This window comes from Tupaia chinensis, unplaced genomic scaffold, assembly GCF_000334495.1.
Source record: "Tupaia chinensis unplaced genomic scaffold, TupChi_1.0 Scaffold000498_1, whole genome shotgun sequence".
Classification (NCBI taxonomy): domain Eukaryota; kingdom Metazoa; phylum Chordata; class Mammalia; order Scandentia; family Tupaiidae; genus Tupaia; species Tupaia belangeri.
Window position 1 is genome coordinate 1,655,520 of NW_006160010.1, and position 17,445 is coordinate 1,672,964.

At 38.1% G+C, this 17,445-nt stretch overlaps 1 protein-coding gene across 3 annotated transcripts; it reads right to left on the reverse strand.

Annotated features, from left to right (window-relative positions):
* Nucleotides 1-3,106: 3,106 nt before the first annotated feature.
* Nucleotides 3,107-17,278, reverse strand: ARRDC3 (arrestin domain containing 3). Of its 3 annotated transcripts, XM_006156543.3 has the most exons (8): nt 16,761-17,277; nt 12,881-12,962; nt 10,679-10,826; nt 9,569-9,671; nt 9,058-9,314; nt 8,593-8,755; nt 8,162-8,316; nt 3,107-5,845 (listed from the first exon to the last, which is right to left on the reverse strand). In XM_006156543.3, exons 1-8 carry the CDS (start codon nt 17,038-17,040, stop codon nt 5,789-5,791), a joined length of 1,245 nt encoding a protein of 414 aa, XP_006156605.1. In that variant the 5' UTR covers nt 17,041-17,277; the 3' UTR covers nt 3,107-5,788. The 3 variants fall into 3 exon arrangements, with proteins under 3 accessions (XP_006156605.1, XP_027630767.1, XP_027630766.1); XM_027774966.1 differs by lacking the exon at nt 10,679-10,826 and having other exon boundaries at nt 16,761-16,794; XM_027774965.1 differs by lacking the exon at nt 3,107-5,845 and having other exon boundaries at nt 8,168-8,354; nt 16,761-17,278.
* Nucleotides 17,279-17,445: the final 167 nt, after the last annotated feature.

A 17,445-nucleotide genomic window follows, 5' to 3' on the forward strand; every position in this document is an offset into this window, starting at 1 on the left:
TTTTTTTAGAGTTATAAAGTGATTTGCTTTATTGTATTTTATTTTAAACCTCAGTTTTTAAATTTTAATTCAAAGAACCATTGTTTCCATTAGATTCCAGCACTTTTTCTTCTTCTTTTTTTTTTTTTCTTTTAGTAAATATTTATTTTAGACAATTTCAGTAGAGGGATGTGGATTATTTTATTTTATATTTTTATAAGAGAGGGATTTTTTGCTCTAGGCATGTGTGCTCGCTGTGGGGCATTCCTTTTCGAACAGTGCCCATTCCCTTGTTGTCTACAATATCACCTGTTCTCTGTCTCTTTCTGGAGATCACATGTGCCCTCTGGCAATTAGAAGAGGGGCAGCAGGTGGCATGGTGGTTAAGGCCCTGGATTCTCACATAGTAGACCACAGTTTGAGTTCCAGATCCAGAGACTTGAAAATCATGCTTGGGTGTGTGTGCATGCATGCCTAAAATCCCGAGAATGGAAAAAAGACTGGGCATGGACATCCCCCTCGAGAGTGAGTTCTCATTGTCTCACTCCAGTGAGTGCACAAAGCCCTATGGCAAAAGTCTAAAAAAACAAAAAAAGAGGAAACACTTTTCTTCAGGACTCAGACTTCTCAAGTTGCACTACAAGGTGGAAATGTTGATTTCTTAAAAAAAAAAAAAAAAAAGTAAATAAGCCAGAAACAGAAAAAAAAAAAAAAAAAAGAAAGAAAGCCAGAAACTGCCTTACTCATTTGAAAAAAAAAAAAAAAGTTGTCTTATAAGTACAAATTTCTATTTTCCATAAGGGTGAGAAGTTTTTTTCTTTTGGCAAAAACTCTTATCATCTAAAAATCGTCACAGCATAATCTTTTGACTCAGTTGTGTCATCACCGATATATCTGTAAGTTGGTGAAAATAACATCATTTTATTGGGCCAGAAGGTTGTGTGGAGTTAAGGCACTAGATCTCTTATGGCTGACTGCGTGGTTCAGGTCCTGGTGGACTGAAAATCACAAAGGATGCGTGTGTTCCAAATCTCACAGAGATTGGAGAATTGTGGACTGACTGCCCCATTGGGAGGTGATTTCTCTTTCTTTCTCTCTCTCATGCCATATAGCAAAACTTAAAAAAAAAAAAAAAAAAGTCTAGAAAGTATTTTTGGATCTTTCATATCATTCTGTTCACTGGTAAGGCCATTTTGAGTAAGTAGTAAACAGACCTGTAAGTTACCCAAAATGATGTTATTTTTTGAGATTTTTGGCTATTGGGTGCTTGCACTCGCTGGAGAGACAGAGACAGAAAGTGAGAAATCACCCCATTGGGGGCATGGCCATTCTGATAATCCCTTCTCTTCCATTCTTCTCTCGGGATCTTGGAAATGCATGCACATGTGCCCAGCGAGTTTTAAGTTGCCAGGCCTGGGACTTAAACTATGGCCGACTATATGAGAGACCAGCAACCTAACCATTACACCATCTGCTGGCCCCACCCAAAATGATATTCTAACTTAGAGACCTATCATCACTGTTTGGATAGGAAACTTTGGATTCTGGACACACACATGCCTGGCAAGTTTTTCAGGTTGTTGAGTCCAGGACTCGAACTCGAAACTGATGTCAGAACTTAACTTACGTCTTGAATTTAGATACAGTAAACGTGCTTTTCATTAGAATTAGCTATGCTGTATCACAGCTTCTAACACAAATATCATAAACATTTATTTTCCTAAATCACATTAGGCGGCATATTTTTAACATACATAATGCTAGAAACAAAACAATGTTATTACTCCATGTATTAGAGGTCTTCAAAATGCTTGTGGAAAATGCATTTTATGAAAAACACTATTCATGGATTTCAAACTTTTTTTGCACCTAAATTCATCCTTTAATTTCATTTTTCCATTAACTTTTCAAGTCCTCTTGTACTAGTTGTTGCTTAGAAATTGAATGCCAGAATGAGGTGATTTATAAAAAGTTTAATTTGCTACATGTCATGTGTGCTCATGAGGAAGTGAGAAAGCACTCCTGGGGTGTGTATGTGTGTGAGACCATACCCCCATCCTTTTCTACTCTCCTTTAGATTCTGGGCATACATGTGCCTGGCATGTTTTTCAAGTTATTGAGTCCAGGACTCAAAGTGCACAGTTGGTCCGCAGCTGGCAATGTGGGATCCAGCTGTCTTAACCACCATGCCATCTGGCTAGCTCCAAAATAAGGTATATTTAGCCAAGTTTTGGAAGTCCAAGGTCAAGGGCTGTGTATTCTGAGGATCTTTATTACTTACTTAATATAAAACACTGTGTATATATACATGTACTTCAAAAAGTTTGTGGAAAACCCGAATTGAAGTATGTGTTCATTTTGGTGCAAAAATATTTAAAAACCATTTTTTTGGGGGTGATATATATTTTCATAAACTTCATCTGAAGATCCTCTATTGTGCTTAATTAAGATGGCAGTACCTATATAAAATTGATGATATATATATATGTATATAATATATATATATACACACACAACCTATTTCTAAATGTCTTTTTATAACATACTTTAAATAAACATACATTTGGGAAAAATATTGGAGTCATGTATGCATGAGGCACATTTACAACCTGAAAACTCAACCCATGAATATATAAACACTGAAAGAAAAATCCTAAATGTGATTCTAAAAGTACTTCTAAGATTACCAATCCCTATACAAATTCAAATATTTTTTGAAGAAAATGAGTATTTACTGCTGTTTCTAAAATTTAGAGAACTTAATGAGTGCTTTTTAAAGGTTAGAATTAGCTTTAAAATTTATGTCCACTTGAAATACTGGAAACTTGGACATGTTTGAGGAAACTGGTACCTGAAAATGGTATTACCAGATAAGGTTTGGTTCATATTTAAGGCTAAAATTTGAACTTACAAGTCTTAGGAAAAGCATCCATAACTAAGTGAATTATTAAGTAAAACAATTACTACAAATTCCCTTAAGTCTTCAGTAATTGTTGGTACAGATCTAGAAAAAAAATATCCATAATAGCTTACTAGCTGAACTATCATGTTAAATGTTTGTATGTATGGTGAGTAACTAATATGACCATGATTCAAAGAAATCTCCAAACAGTTATACAAAAAAGAAAAAAACAAAACACTTTATTTTCCACAAGGAAGAGCAATAGGAAAAATTAAATCATTTCCCACATAGTTTTCTTAAAACAGAGCCTACAAGGACATATTCAGCACCAAATAAAAAAGGAAAAAATAAAAAGAGAGAAATTACAAACAGCCATAGAATATAATCTATAAAGCAAACATTTAATATTGCACTTTGTTTTGCTAACATTTTGGATTTTACTTTTCCTAATTGAAAAATCAGGAACCTATCTTGAATACTGGAATAAAACTGTGAACCTCACATCTTATGTCAGGAATTGACCAATATTTAGAAAAAAAAGTAATGCCTCTAAATAAGAGTAAGGAAATTACTTTAATGGAGAAAATAAAACTTTATCTGATAAAGTTTTATAAACTGAAAATTTTATCACATTTTGTGACCCAACGCCAATGATTAGAGTATTGGTCTTTCTTGCTTCATTTACTTTTAAGAGAGTACACGGTGATAAGTATTCCAATGCTATGCATATCAACAATTGTTCCCTAGTCAGTTAGACATAAGGAGAGAGAAAAGAAAAGGGATTTTTCTGACAATCCCCCCCAAACAAAAATAAAACCACCAAATGCCCTTTATGCCAAATATTCCATTAGCTTCTTTTGAGGGGGACATTCACAAAATGATTTAACAGTAAAAAAATATTTCACCCCCATTTCCTTATTATCTAGTATTAGTTTGCTACGGGAGCCCAAACCCTTTATTTAACCGAATCACTTAAAACGCGATTCATTTTTACACTGGGCTTTCTTCACCCTGTCAGCATTTTTCAAACATGAATTATCTTCCATGTTTTCTTAAAGGCCACTTATGGAAAAGCCTATTTGTTTTGTATGAAGCTTTAAGACAGTATTTAACCAGGTCAAGCACCAAGCCAGAGTTACTATTACTTTTAGCCACTTTATTAACTGTGGGGTTAAATGGCAGGATAGATCTAACATCCATTCCACACATATGTTGCAACATCAGAGATGCTGATTTTCATTAAAAACTCCAGAACTGAATTCCCTCTTAAATAAAAATCAGTACACTTGGTACCTTTGAAAACTCAGTTTTAAAATTTTATTATGAAATGCTGGTATATTCATTGCGCCAACTACAAATGACCTTTAACATGAACATGAACTCATAAATGTGATCACTCTTCTTACCCATCACTCTTCTTATTTTACCCATGCATACTCTAAAGAAGTGACTCTTCACGTCTACCAAACCATTCTTTAGGTAAGGAAGAGTATTTTCTCAAAAAACAAACTCCCCAAAAATATAAAAGTTACTATCCTAGCCAATTTTCTGGTATTTGTAGTTTAGAATTTATATGTTTTTGGAATAAACTTGGGTTTCCATGTTCTGTTAAGCTTGAACAGAATAGCAAGGGTAAAAATTGAGCTCCTTCATTAGAACCATAACATACATGTTCCTGCTCATTAAAATAGTCTACACCAGCAAAAATGATTTCCAACATACGTGTTTTGGAGATAAGTAACTCTGTATAAAAATAAATGCACTTTCCCCTTTTTCCCCCAGTGATTGGAAAACTTTCTTGTTTTTAAAGTAATAATAAAAATAATTTTTAAGAGCAACAGCCCTTAACTCTTTGCTGGTGCTTGCCATACTGCCTTTCCTTCTCCATTCTTAGCTCTGCTACTTTCTTCTTGTATGTAATGATAAAAAGGGAATGTGGGTGGGTTATCACTTTTGTGTATGTCCCGTTTCCAAATTTCCCTCTCCAAAAAGCCAACCAAATAAACAAAAAATAATTCAACAGTGCAACAAAACACAAATAGCATTCCAACAGTTTGGCAAGTGATGCGTTCACCTGAGATTAAGTGATTTTAGGCAGTCAGTAACAAAATGCTGCTTTGCTGTAATAGTAGAAAGGCAACAAATTCTCAAAAGAAACCAAGAAGGTATACAATCTTGAAAAAGTCTATTAGCTTCCTCCTCTTATCTCTTTTTTTCCCACGTTATCTGTTGCGCATCTACTACAGTAGGCTGCAAAACATACAGCAAAAAGATTGGCTTGAAGGCATTTGATGTTTGTAAATAAATCCACAATAGGATCCAAGCTGAAGAGGTGATACATGGTCAGCCTAGTAGGACAATTCTGAGCATGTGCATACGCAGGTAAAGTCCAGGCTATATTAAATAAAAAAAATGTCAGTGCGTTTTTTTCGTGTTAAAGTTTTTTCAAAGCTTTCTTTTCGTTTCTTGTTGTGCTGACCACAAACAAGTTTTAAGAGAGTATCAAGAGTCTGGCATAAATGGAAAAAAAAAAAAAAAAAGCTGTAGTGACATTGAACCGCACAATGTAAGCATTGAGCATGTGCAAATTTTCAAATCAAAAGAAGGAAATCATCCCTCTTTACAACATGGTGTCTTGACACGTATGACCATAGGCTAAGAAGACTGCTCTTAGTATGTGCCAGTTTAAAGAAGAAAAGCTTAGATCTTCAAGCATGGTGGAGCAGTCCCAGAATGTTGCTGTAGGCTTCTAAAGCATGATCTCTGGTTGTTTCTTGTATTCGCCATTTTTCTGGGCAAAAGCAATTCCACTTCCTCTGAAAACGTGTCTCCAAGAATCTTCTCTGTCCTCAGCCGGAAGAGATACAGTTCGGAACCCACATCAACTTGATTCAACCAAGTGTTCCTTCAACGTGAGGGGCAGGATGGTCTATCATCTGTTGACTGATCAGGATTTGGATCAATCTAGAAAGAAATGAGGAGAAAAATTTATAAAGTTACATTAAGATCTAGGAAGCATGAAGTCAATGAGTAACTTTTGAGTACTAATCAATAAATGTAATTGCTAGCAAATTATGTCCAATAATTCCTTTTTCCTATCTGACAGCATGAGGAGGAAAAGGTACTGGTTCATCTATAAAAGTACTGATATTCAACTATTACAATAACAAAAATATTTATAAAGGCATGCCTGAATAGTCCCTTATTTTGCAGAAGTTAACAGTAAAAGTTCAACAGTGATGGAGATTTTTACTTATCATTTAGTAGTACTTAAGACTCAAATATACAATGGAGAGAATGTCTTCCTTCACAGCAATGATCTCCTTTCGCAAAGTGTCCTTTTCATTCCCCTATCAGAAAGTCAACTTATTTCTTTCCTAGACTTTGTAAAGAATGAAGCTGTGTAAACAATACTCTTGGGTGCTTATGTAAGGTAATAATTCATGGGTGTAAAACTCCAGAGAATAACTAAAATACAGGAAATAACAAGACTGAATCTCAATGCTCTAGAGCCTTCTTACCATCTCTATGTCTGAAATGACTTTTATATGCATGTATGCTTAATGGAATTAATGTCTTTCAGTTGCTTCTCAGACACAAATAAAATGGGCACAGAAAGACTAATTGTTGGATGTAATATATTTCTTTTAGGAAAGATGTTTTAGTTAAAGCCCATCTACCTAAAGCCTAAGAAGCTTTAGGTAAAAATGAAAAAGCTCAATAATTTACATTAAGCCACATGCTGAGCTAGGGTTTTAAAATTATCTTAATTATATTTATTTCATTTCAAAAGAAGGCAGTATTTTATGACAAAATGCTTAAAGTTAATTTAATTATACTGCCATTCTTTTAAAATGTCCCCTTAGTGGCAGTAAGACTCAAAGCAAGCCAGAAACGACCAACTTAGTATAGAACACAGAATGTTAGAATTAAAACTTAGTAATAAAATCTGTAACAAGTCACAGAACTTTTTTTTTTAAAGAGAGGTTTTCTTGGTTAGAGGGCATGTGTGCTTGCCAGAAAGACAGAAAGCAAAAAGTCACCCCCCAGGGGGAATGGCTTAGCCACAATCCCTCCTCCTCCATTCTCTTCTTGGGATCTTGGGCACATATACACGCACACCTGGCATGAGTTTAAGCCACTGGGTCCAGGACTCAAACTGTGGTCAAATACATGGGAGCCCAGCGACATAGCCATTACACCAATTGCTGGTCCCAGTCACAGAACATTTTCACCATCTAACAGAAAATTATGTGAACTGGAATTAATAGAGTAAGAGAAATTATATCTAAGAATTTCCAAGAACAGATTCTGAATATCCTTTAATTAACAAATGAAGAGAATCTCATATATCCAAAGGAAAAATCAACTCTTCCAGTTAAAAAAAAAAAAAAAAAAAGAGCAATTTCTTAAGAATAAAACCACTCTTTTCCTTTTAAAAATTTTGCAATGGGGCACATACACTTGCTGGAGAGAGAGAGGCAAAGTGAGACATCACCCCCCTCCCCCACATGGGGCATGGTCACATCACAATCTCTCTCCAGTAGCTCTACCTCCTATCAGGATTTTAGGCATGCGCGCACATGCTCCCAGTCTGTCTTTCAAGTCACTGGTCTGGGAGCTGAACCAGGGATCCAGCTGCCTTAACCAAGCCACTGGCTGGCCTTCCTCTTTGTGTCTAATTTGGGAGTAATATTTCACTATCATAGCTGTGTAAATTCCAGTAACCTAAAGAAAAAGCTAACTCTAGTAACTTACAAAATTGTTTTGGTACCAAGGCCAACTTTAAAGTCCTTCGAAAATGTACACTATGGACTCCACTCCGAAATACCCTGAAATTGAATTTGCTCCCCACTTTGCCTTTAAATACACTGGTTATCCTACCAGGATAACTGCATGGAAACATAAGTTGTTATTGCAAAAATATGGTATTTTCCTCTATGATCGGAAATGATAAAATATCCGAGATTAGTAAACAACTATAAATAAGGCAGTCCAGCTATTTAAGGTAATGCTTGCAAAATGTCAGCTCTTATCAATACATAGAACTATAAAATTATTCCTCTAAAGATGTAACTCAACTTGAGGTCAGTTCATTGCTATATCTCCCAAATGTTTCCCTGTGTTGAACTCAGTAAATATCGGTCATTTTTAAACCTCAAAAGTTCTTCTGCTTGTCCTTCTATTTCCATGATAATCAAAGCAAACTGTATTTTTAAGAGTGTAATGCTATTTCCTACGCAAGTCAATAAAGTTCAAAATTGAGTAGTTAGAACTCACCTCTGAATAAAGAGGTGGAGGCAAAAACCGAAACTCCTGAATATATGCAAACAGTGGTCCTTGAAGTGCTCTCTCAAAGTCATCACAAGCACTCACTGGTGCAAGATTGTTCCGCCTTTGTTCCTCTGTTACCACTTCTGCATAGCTGGGTGGTGCTGAAGGAAAAAGATACACGCAATTCGAACAGCATGTTCTTATGCATGTCAAAATACACAGAATAGTAGATATTAAAAAGAAATGTCAAGATAAAATAATAAATATTTGTTTGGTGATTAAAACTAGGGGAACATACAACCTAAATTTAACATTAAGGGCATATCTATTCTCTTTAGAGATAGTTAAAAATTTATCTAGGGTCATAAAAATCAGAAGTAAAATAATGCTCTTGATAATAATAAAAGATTAAGCTTAGATATGTATTATCAAATTACCTTCAGGTCTTTCAGGAAGGGATAAACCAAGCCAGTTCATATTCATGCTACATTGACTGCTTACACTTGAGGTTCTGCTACCAAATGGATGTAGAGGAATGGTACCAATGACAAGTGGCAAATTAAGAAATAAATCCATAGCTCCAGGAATATCCACATATACCTAAACAGTAAAAAAGATCTATTAGACCTAAAGTGTCAAGTGTGATTTCTTTTAAAAACTAACAACCCAATTTAAGATGCTCTTTTTCTGTCATCTTTTACCTATATACATGAAAAGCTTCTCACATATAATCTTATATATTATCCTTAAGTAAAATTAGTAATTGTAACTCAAACTATATAAAGATTTGTACATACTCATATCTATCACTATATACATTGAGTATAATAATCAAATCCTGTATTTAAGACAAAATGATATCCCTACAAACTTAAAAACAAAACTCTTAAGCTTATACGTACCATTAGTGAATATTCCACACGGATTATACTACAGTCGAGGATAGAGGGAGAAACTGGTGGAATTTTCAACAACTTGCCATTCCACGTCTCTGTCTTTCCAGATGATAAGGATTCCCCACGCAAGTTAGCCACAAGCTGTTTCACTTCCTTCATTTTCCCTTTGGCATAGAAGGCCTGTGTTTGGTAAATGGCTGCCTTTGGCACCACCATTCGGGAAGAGCAATTCTCAATCTCAGCAAATATCTGAATTGATTCACCTAGAGCAAAAGAATTTAAGAAATTAATCTACTGCTAATAAAGCAAAGCAAACATAGATTATTAAATCTAACAATAATGAGCTATTCCCAATAACTAGTTGAAAATGAAGACTATATTTCAATAGTTGAAAACAAACTGGATAAGCACAAGTCTTTCTGTACTATGTTAATATGTGGCAGCAGTATTATAAATTTATACGCAAATGTTAAGTGAAGAGACATTTTTTTCTAATGGGAATTTACCTCATACATACCTGGGGTATAGCCCTTCCTTTCAATTTTGGCACTTAAGGATATTGGGCCTGAGGTACAGAACCAGCAACAGAGAGTCTTTTCTTTTGTGCCTGCTTGGGGTGACTGCAAGAAATAAAGGAGAAAGATCAATATATGAATTGGTACAATGTTGAAATATTTTAAAATCTAATTCTAAATTCTTAGAGAATTTAAAATGAAAAGTAGTGTTGCTTTTCTTTTTGTATCCAAATATATCCTTTAAAAAAAAAACTAGCCAATGGCTTCTGAATTATACCACTACTTTTTGTCTTTATTTAATTTCTATTCAATTAATGAGAAAAAAGGTAAAGGGCTTAATACCCTACCCAATAAAAATACCTTTAGCCCACACTATTTACATACACAGTAATTAAAAAAACCAACCGACCAAAAAAAAACAAAAAACCCAACAACAACAAAAAAACAACAAAAAAAACCCTTTCCACATTCCATCTAAATAGCCTTAAATAAAGGCAGCACAGAAAGCAATTTGGTAATAATCCCATCTTTAAGAACAGAAAACTCAGTATGTGAAAAATGAAAACTTCCCATTTTTAAGGTTAATTATTTGCCTTAAAGATGTTATCATCACTTTAAACCAAAGCATTTTTGAAGTCAAATTTGAATTAATTTAATAAAAATACAACAAAAAAGGATTCCTTTTAAAATGGAATTAAGTTTTTTTCACAGTGGTGATTCCCCATCATTTGACAACTATCCCTATATTGAGATAATGCAATATAGCACAAACTAATAATGACGTTTTCAAATGATACTGTCTTATAATGTAGACTACTACTGCTCCTCTTGCATTAAAATCATCTAGAGAACATTAGTAATTTTTTGTTATTGATGTCATATTCAAAGTAAGAGCTATTTCCTACCGTACTCTTTTAAATTTACTACAGTATCAAAAATACGAGCATATTCTTCATCAATTTGTATGCTTTACACTATATTTAAAAATATATATATATATTTGTGGGATTTTAAAATAAAGACTTTTTTTAAATTGTGAAGGTTGCATAGATAAGTATTCTCTAGTACTTATATGCCAAAAGCAAAGATCGAAGAATTCAGTCAGTTCTTACCAGTAATGAAGGAGTGTTGATATCTATATGCTCAAAGACTGTAAATTCCTTCTTTAATTTTACTGGTAGAAGCCAAGGCCTGTGCAATTCGGCTTTCACCCAATAGCGCACACTGCCATGTCGGCCTTCGAATGAGGTAGCAAGTGGTCTGCGTAGAATATAAAGGTCAATATATTAATCTTATACCTCTTCCTAAGAATTACACAGTAAGTCAAAACAGAATTGCTACTATATTGTACTGTTTATGTACCAGTAAGGTATCAAACCTGTAATTTAAAAAACTTCCAAAGGGATAAGTCATTGGGGAAATTTTTTTTTTTAAATAACAACATGATAGTTGTTAAATATTATACAAATTTTGCTCTAAAAAGCAAAAGAATATAATCCTTTCAAACTAAGAAGCTACTTTTAATGCTGGTGGCAAAATTATGAAAATTATAAGAACAGTTCCTAAAAAGGTCAAGAATTTAATTTAAAAATAAAGTTAAGAATGGTTTAATTATTTCTGTTGAGGAATTCTAGAAACTGTTAAACACTGACACTCAATTCCTATGGTGTTCCACTTCTCATTAGCTGGGAATTGTTACCTCTTTTTATAGCAACTAATTAAGGTCTAGAAAAAGCCCAGGATAGTCATTACCATTTCAAAATTTTCACATTTCATAAAGTCCATTGGAACTTTGAAAAACTGCTTTTACATTCCCAGCTTACTCACATTCTAATTCTTTTTTGAGCCATTTTCTAACTTTAGTTCAGGCATAAAATGAAATATATTCTTATTAACCTGTATCAAGAGAATCTCACGTTCTGCCAGATTTATTACCTGTGGTAGGCTTTTTAAAGTGAATTCAATCTTCTTCATAACTACATTAGAAAAATAGCTAATGTTCAGCTATTTATAAGGCAGAGTGCTAGCTCCGTTCTATATGAGCAACACTGGCATTTTTATAATTTTTTAGACCCCATTACCTTGCCTAGCACAGAAAAATAAACTGTGGGATTTCCAAACTACTTTACACTAATCTTGTAGGGCTTATGTGAAATGACTGGTTTTACCATCAAAAATAAATTGAATGACCCCTCAAGGTATTAGGTCTAGTATCAGTCACATTTTATTCAAAAAATATGTTTCTCAGAAAAACAATTAGGGTATTATATCCAAAATGAAGTTCTAGGTTACTATGCTAGTGAAACACTCTGAAAAATCCCATTTATGAACTCTGTCATGCAGTAACTCAAGTACCAGAATTAACAAAACTGTGGCATTATGTACATTTGGCACTTGGTAAAATTTTATGTTAACTTTATCCTCTAGAGCAATTAGTAAAACTGCCACTTTGCAGTTTTTAAATATGTTAAAAGTAATTTTTTTAAAAAAAGTTCCCATAATTTCTCCTGACAATCTGGAAGTACACAGACAACCACTTTCCCAAAGCCTTTAACTCCATTCTCTGCTTCATACTAAGGTATCTCTGATGTGTGTTTCTTTTAAATTTCAAGTCATAAGTGACCTTCCTAATAGCTCTTTGCACAGAAGCTGCTGGATATGTATAAAATATTATCACTTCTCTTTTTAACACACAAAAAAATTTTCTCGAGGGAACATGTGCTCACTGGAGAAAGTGAGAAATCACCTGCTGCAGAAGGGCCACCAGTCCCTTCTCTGTTATCTGCTGGGACCTTGGGTACCCACCGCCCAAATGGTTGTCAAGCAGCAGGGCCAGGACCCTAACAGAGGATAGTCACATGGGAACCCCCAGGCGCTGCTAGGTAGAATATCACTCTTAAAGTTAGGCTATTATGACGTATTCTTACCTTCTAAGTGTACTGCTATTGATTAGCACTGGCAGGAGAGAGAACACTGAATTTTTGTACACTGAGACTATGTTCTCTGATAATGCTGACTGTTCAAGTGTCTGACTGGCACCCTCCAATGTGCTCAGGTTAAATGAAACTATTCATGTTTTAAAAAAAACAAGCTCATAAATCTTCGCCCAAAATATTAAGACCTGAACTTATTTTCTATAACTTTGCCACGCTAGATTAAAAAAAATAGCTTCTTATGCTTATAGATTGCTTTCCTCTAGCAAGATCAGTAATGAAAGGGTTTTTTTTTTTTTTAAACTAAAAATACTGAAAGCTACAGTATGTCAAGAGTGCATTGAGGATGGGAATCTGAAAAACGCCTGTTACAATACTTACGTCTGTGGAAGCTCGAAGCTAAATGCATATTCATGCCTTCCTGAATGAATAGTGTTGAAGCCTTCTTCGGAATTATCATCATCTAAAACGGACAGAAAAAGAAAAACAACTTGTTAGTGAACCTGTACCAGCTCCTCCTGGGCCACACGACTACAGAGCCGCAGCGCTGAGGGCCACAGCTCGCGTCCCGGGGCCGCGTTCTGGCTCGGATCTCACCACTTCCTCCCACAAAACACACCCCGGCCTTGGGCTGCCTGTCTGTGAGATGGGGATAATGCATGTACTCACCAGGGCTACTGCCCCCCCCCCCATGAATACTAAGGGCTGCTCTGGCCTCATGCACACACTCAGCAGAGGGTCGGTCCCCGGTTTAAAGTGCTCATGGTGGGCCGATTGCGTTTGAGCGAAACATGGAGGGACACAGACGGGAAATTATGTGGATGATGATATGTAATACATCTGAGCCAAATCCAGTGTATTCAGGGACAAAGTCATTTCATACTCAGTGACTAAATGTAAGAAGTAAGGAAAAGACTATATAGTATCAAACGAGAATGGTTCATGTAAGCCTTTTAAAATATGTCAGCTTTGGGGGAGTAACACTCAAGGTGTGGAATACATTTTAGAATTCCAAAAGCACGACAAAACTGTTAATAAGTGCAATTTTTTTTTTTAAATAGGGATGTTAATGTCAGTTTCACAGCTAAATATAATTCTTTGACTTAAAAGGCCCCCAATACTTAAGAGGTCCTAGCAACAGCCAAATCTGCATCTACATAGGATGTAAAAGGTGGCCCAGATCGCTTGAAAAATGACATCTAATTAGGTAGTCTCCAAACGGTAGGAAAAACGGATGACTTCTCATTTTACAACCAATTTCTTTTGGTTAAGAGCTGCATTTTATAAGTGGCAAGAAAATATATCATTAAAACATGCGGGAGGAGTTGCGGATTAAAATGGCTCTTTCAGCAGGCTGACTATGGATCATTTAATTGCACAATGTCTTAGTTCTTTCGGTGTAGAAACGTTTATAATCAAGTCACCAGAATGGGGAAAACTGGTACTGTCGTTCAACTTTCCCTCATCCAAGTACTGAAAATACACAAAAAAACGCAATGTTTCTCTTAAAAGCTGGAAAAGGAAAAAAGGGCCCCTTCATATCGACTGCTATTCGAACACCACGGTGATTCGTTTAGGTCTCAATACTATTTCCCTCGTGCCCCACGTAAACCCCCGGGGCAGACTTCAGCACCAAGAACTAGCTGGTGAGTCGGGGGCCATCTAGACGCGCTCCCCTCCAAGGCGCCCGAACTTCGCTTTCCTCCCCTTTCTTCCCTTCTCGCTCCCTTTTTGTGCCAGCTCAGCAGTCTCATTGAGCCGAGCGGCGGCGGCGGAGGGGGAGCCGTGGTAAACAAGTGCCGGGCTGTCAATCAAGAACTAGACCGGAGCAGGAGAGGACCGGCCTAAACCGGCGCGAGCAGATCCCAGCCGGCCCGCCCGCGCGTCGCCGCCCGCGCGCCCCGCTATACATACGGCATACGTCGCGCTCGCGCCCGCGCCCGCGCAGCCTAGCCTGCTGGGCAGGGGCGGGGCGACCGCGCCACCGCGCTTCCGCTTTCCACGCCCCAGCCGGCGACCGGTTCGATCTGGCTCGGGCCACCCTGACACCTTTACAGTGGTGGCGGGGGAGGCTGGGCGGGGACAGCGCCAACAATGGGCGGGGGCGAGGGAACCGGCCGAAGCCCCCACTCAGGTCTCGACAGGAGGATCCCTATTCCTTCTGCTCTCGGCCAGCCCTAGCCGACGCGATCGCCCCGCAGGTCAAGTCGAAATAGCCGGCGGTCACCGACAGGTCGGGAAACACGCTTTGTTTCAGCCCCAAGGGAAGCTAGTCTCGACAGAGGCCACCTCACCTCTCCCACCTGGAAAACAGGGTCCTGCCACCCTGCTCAGTCAACTTCCCAGGGAACAGGGTTTTAGCCGAAGTTACGTCAGGGCCGAACGGCACCTGTACGGCTGGCAGGACCTTCTGCCTCTACAGCGGGGGTTTCTTTGGGTGACCTGGGGGGGCCTTTTCCCGGCGCCCGCGGTTTCCAAGCCTCGCCCCAGCCGGCAAGAGCCGCCTCTCCCCACCCGCCCGCGCCCAATCCAATCAGCGCCTGGCATCGCCTTAGCAACAGGCTAACAAACCCGGCTCCACCTATCGCCGGCGGCCCGGGGCGGGCTCTCATTAGCAGGCTAGTTTGAGAGCTTCGGGCTTTAAGTCATTGAAACTATTCCCGGCTAGGAGCTCGTCCACGCGTTACAGCGATTGAGGGGCAGCTGGTAGGGTGCGGGGCCCTTAGTTTTCTTGTGAAATTATGTTTGCCCCCCACCTTCACCACAAGCCTCAACTCTTCAAAGGAAAAAAAAAGGAAAAAAAAAAAAAAAAACCTTTGTTTCTTAGCATTCATTTTATAAAAGGCTGCAATGTCCAGAAAGGTTCACTGCGCCTGCTTTTTAGCAAACAGGACTGTCATTGGGCAGTGACATCTTTTACTGCAAACGCCCGAAAGGATTCATTAGAAATTATTCCAGGAGGCAGCACACCTATGGGGAACTCTGAAAACCCGCTAAAGAACTGATTTCGTCTTAAGATATTCCAAAATAATACGTTAAAGCTGTAGCTCAGAGCATCCCTCATTTCCCACTGGCCTTAGCTCAGCAGCACTTCCCCACGAGGTACGTTTCTAATATTAGAAAAAGATATAAACGTGCCTCTAAGCCTTCTGGAAAATCAGCAACACTTGCACTAAATGCTGCATTAAAAAGGAGAAGCACAAAAATTACATAACCAGTTTTAACATTATATTCTTCTTGGGCTAGGAATTAAGTCATCGCCACCACCTGACGCGCAGAACCAATCTGTGGAGAGCAGCGCCGGCGCCCCTCCTCACCACCCCCAGAACTGGTCCGAAACAGGATTGAACCGCTTCTAACAAAGGGTGGAAACTTAGAAAAACAAGCTTAGACTCTCCTATATTTCCACAATGTAGCCATTTAGACAATAGATGGGAAATCTCAGGACCCCTTCTCCCTTTGACAACCCTTTATGTCCTCCTCCTAAGCAAAAATCAAATCCAATGTGCCGTGTACTTTTCAATTTCATTTGACTGGCATGGGTTTCATTGAATGCACGTTCCAAAGTTAGACGTGATGCTCGGAAAAGAAAATCACTGACCCCAGGTGGCTTCTACAACGGACTTAATTCCTACCATTAGGATAGATGCTGTCCTTTAAAATAAGAATGCCTGATGTACATTTCTAAAGGAATTGGAAAGAATAGGGAAAAAACACGTGGGGTGTTGATACCATATGTCAAAATAAGCCACAGAAACCCTCAGAAGAACAATGATCTATTCCTTAAAGTCTTTTGCGTGTCAGTATTAAAAATGAAATTCACTATTAAGTCTCTTTAAAAGGCAATGCCATTTCTTCGCTGAAACTCAGTTTTCAGACCTAAGGTTGCAAAGTTCAAAGGGAAAAAAATGGAATATGGTCTGCAGCTCTTTGCAATTCATTTGAAAGCATATTACTAAAATTACTGACTAGGATTTAAGCAGAATCCACAAGGTGCAGCCAGATTACAAGTGCGTCTGGCACCGGCGACGCCGGGAGAGGTGGCTGAATTAAGTGCAGTTTGCAGTCACTTTGCAGATGCCTGCATGCACTATGGCTTAAGCACGATGAACGTCAAGGAGAATCCAATCCTCTAACTTTGCTATCCTTTATCAAACTGCTGCGTTAGACCAGGAGTCGAACCACATTAATTCAGAAAACCGAAAAGGTACTTTTGCAAAGAAAACGAGTTTAATGATTTCTGAATAATGTAAAAACTTACCTCTTTCGTGCCCAATTAAGATGTCTTTATGGTTGAAATATTCTACTTCTTCAGTGTAATTCTGCGTATAGGCAGTATTGGAGCCGGCGTTTCTAGATTCAGTCCAGCGTACTTTCGCATGTCCTCTTGCATGAATTTTAAGAGATTTTACTCTGATTTCCCCAGTAACTTCTAAATTCACCCTTCCTGAGACAGTATCCCCGCTAGAATACACGGGGACATTGCTGTCATTCAGACAGTCAAAGCTTATTGTCAAACTCTTCACCTTTCCCAGCACCATGTTTATAACAAAATCTATAAAAATATAATGTAAGACAAAAAAAAGTCAAGATCGCATATAAAATGTGATCTTCACTTAACACTGATCGATGTCTTTGCCGTGCAAAAAGCTTGCAGGCAAGATCAGCGATTCTTTACAAATAGTTCATTGAGATTTCTTAAAAAGTCAGGGCAGCAGAGAGGCTGCTCCTCCGCGCTCCTGCTCGTCTCAGTGGTCTTCTTACAAAGACGGGCGGCTGAGAGCTGCCAGCTCACTTTAAGAGCAGCTTTGTGAAAAACAACCCCAGTGCGCACGCGCACGCCGCGGCTGCGGCCGGCCCTCCCTGCGCGCGCCCTCCTGCGCGCCCCCTCCTGCGCGGGCTCGCTCCCCGCCTGGCCGGCTCGCGCCCCCCCCCCGCGCGCAGCA

Bases quoted from the DNA above. Each gene is read 5' to 3' on its own strand.
- ARRDC3 (XM_006156543.3), bottom strand. From the start codon at position 17,040: ATGGTGCTGGGAAAGGTGAAGAGTTTGACAATAAGCTTTGACTGTCTG. The intron at 9,672-10,678 runs GTAAGAACTGAC...TATTTCTTGCAG, and splicing joins TCAACACTCCTTCATTACTG to TCACCCCAAGCAGGCACAAA. The intron at 5,846-8,161 runs GTGAGTTCTAAC...ATTTCTTTCTAG, and splicing joins CTCCACCTCTTTATTCAGAG to ATTGATCCAAATCCTGATCA.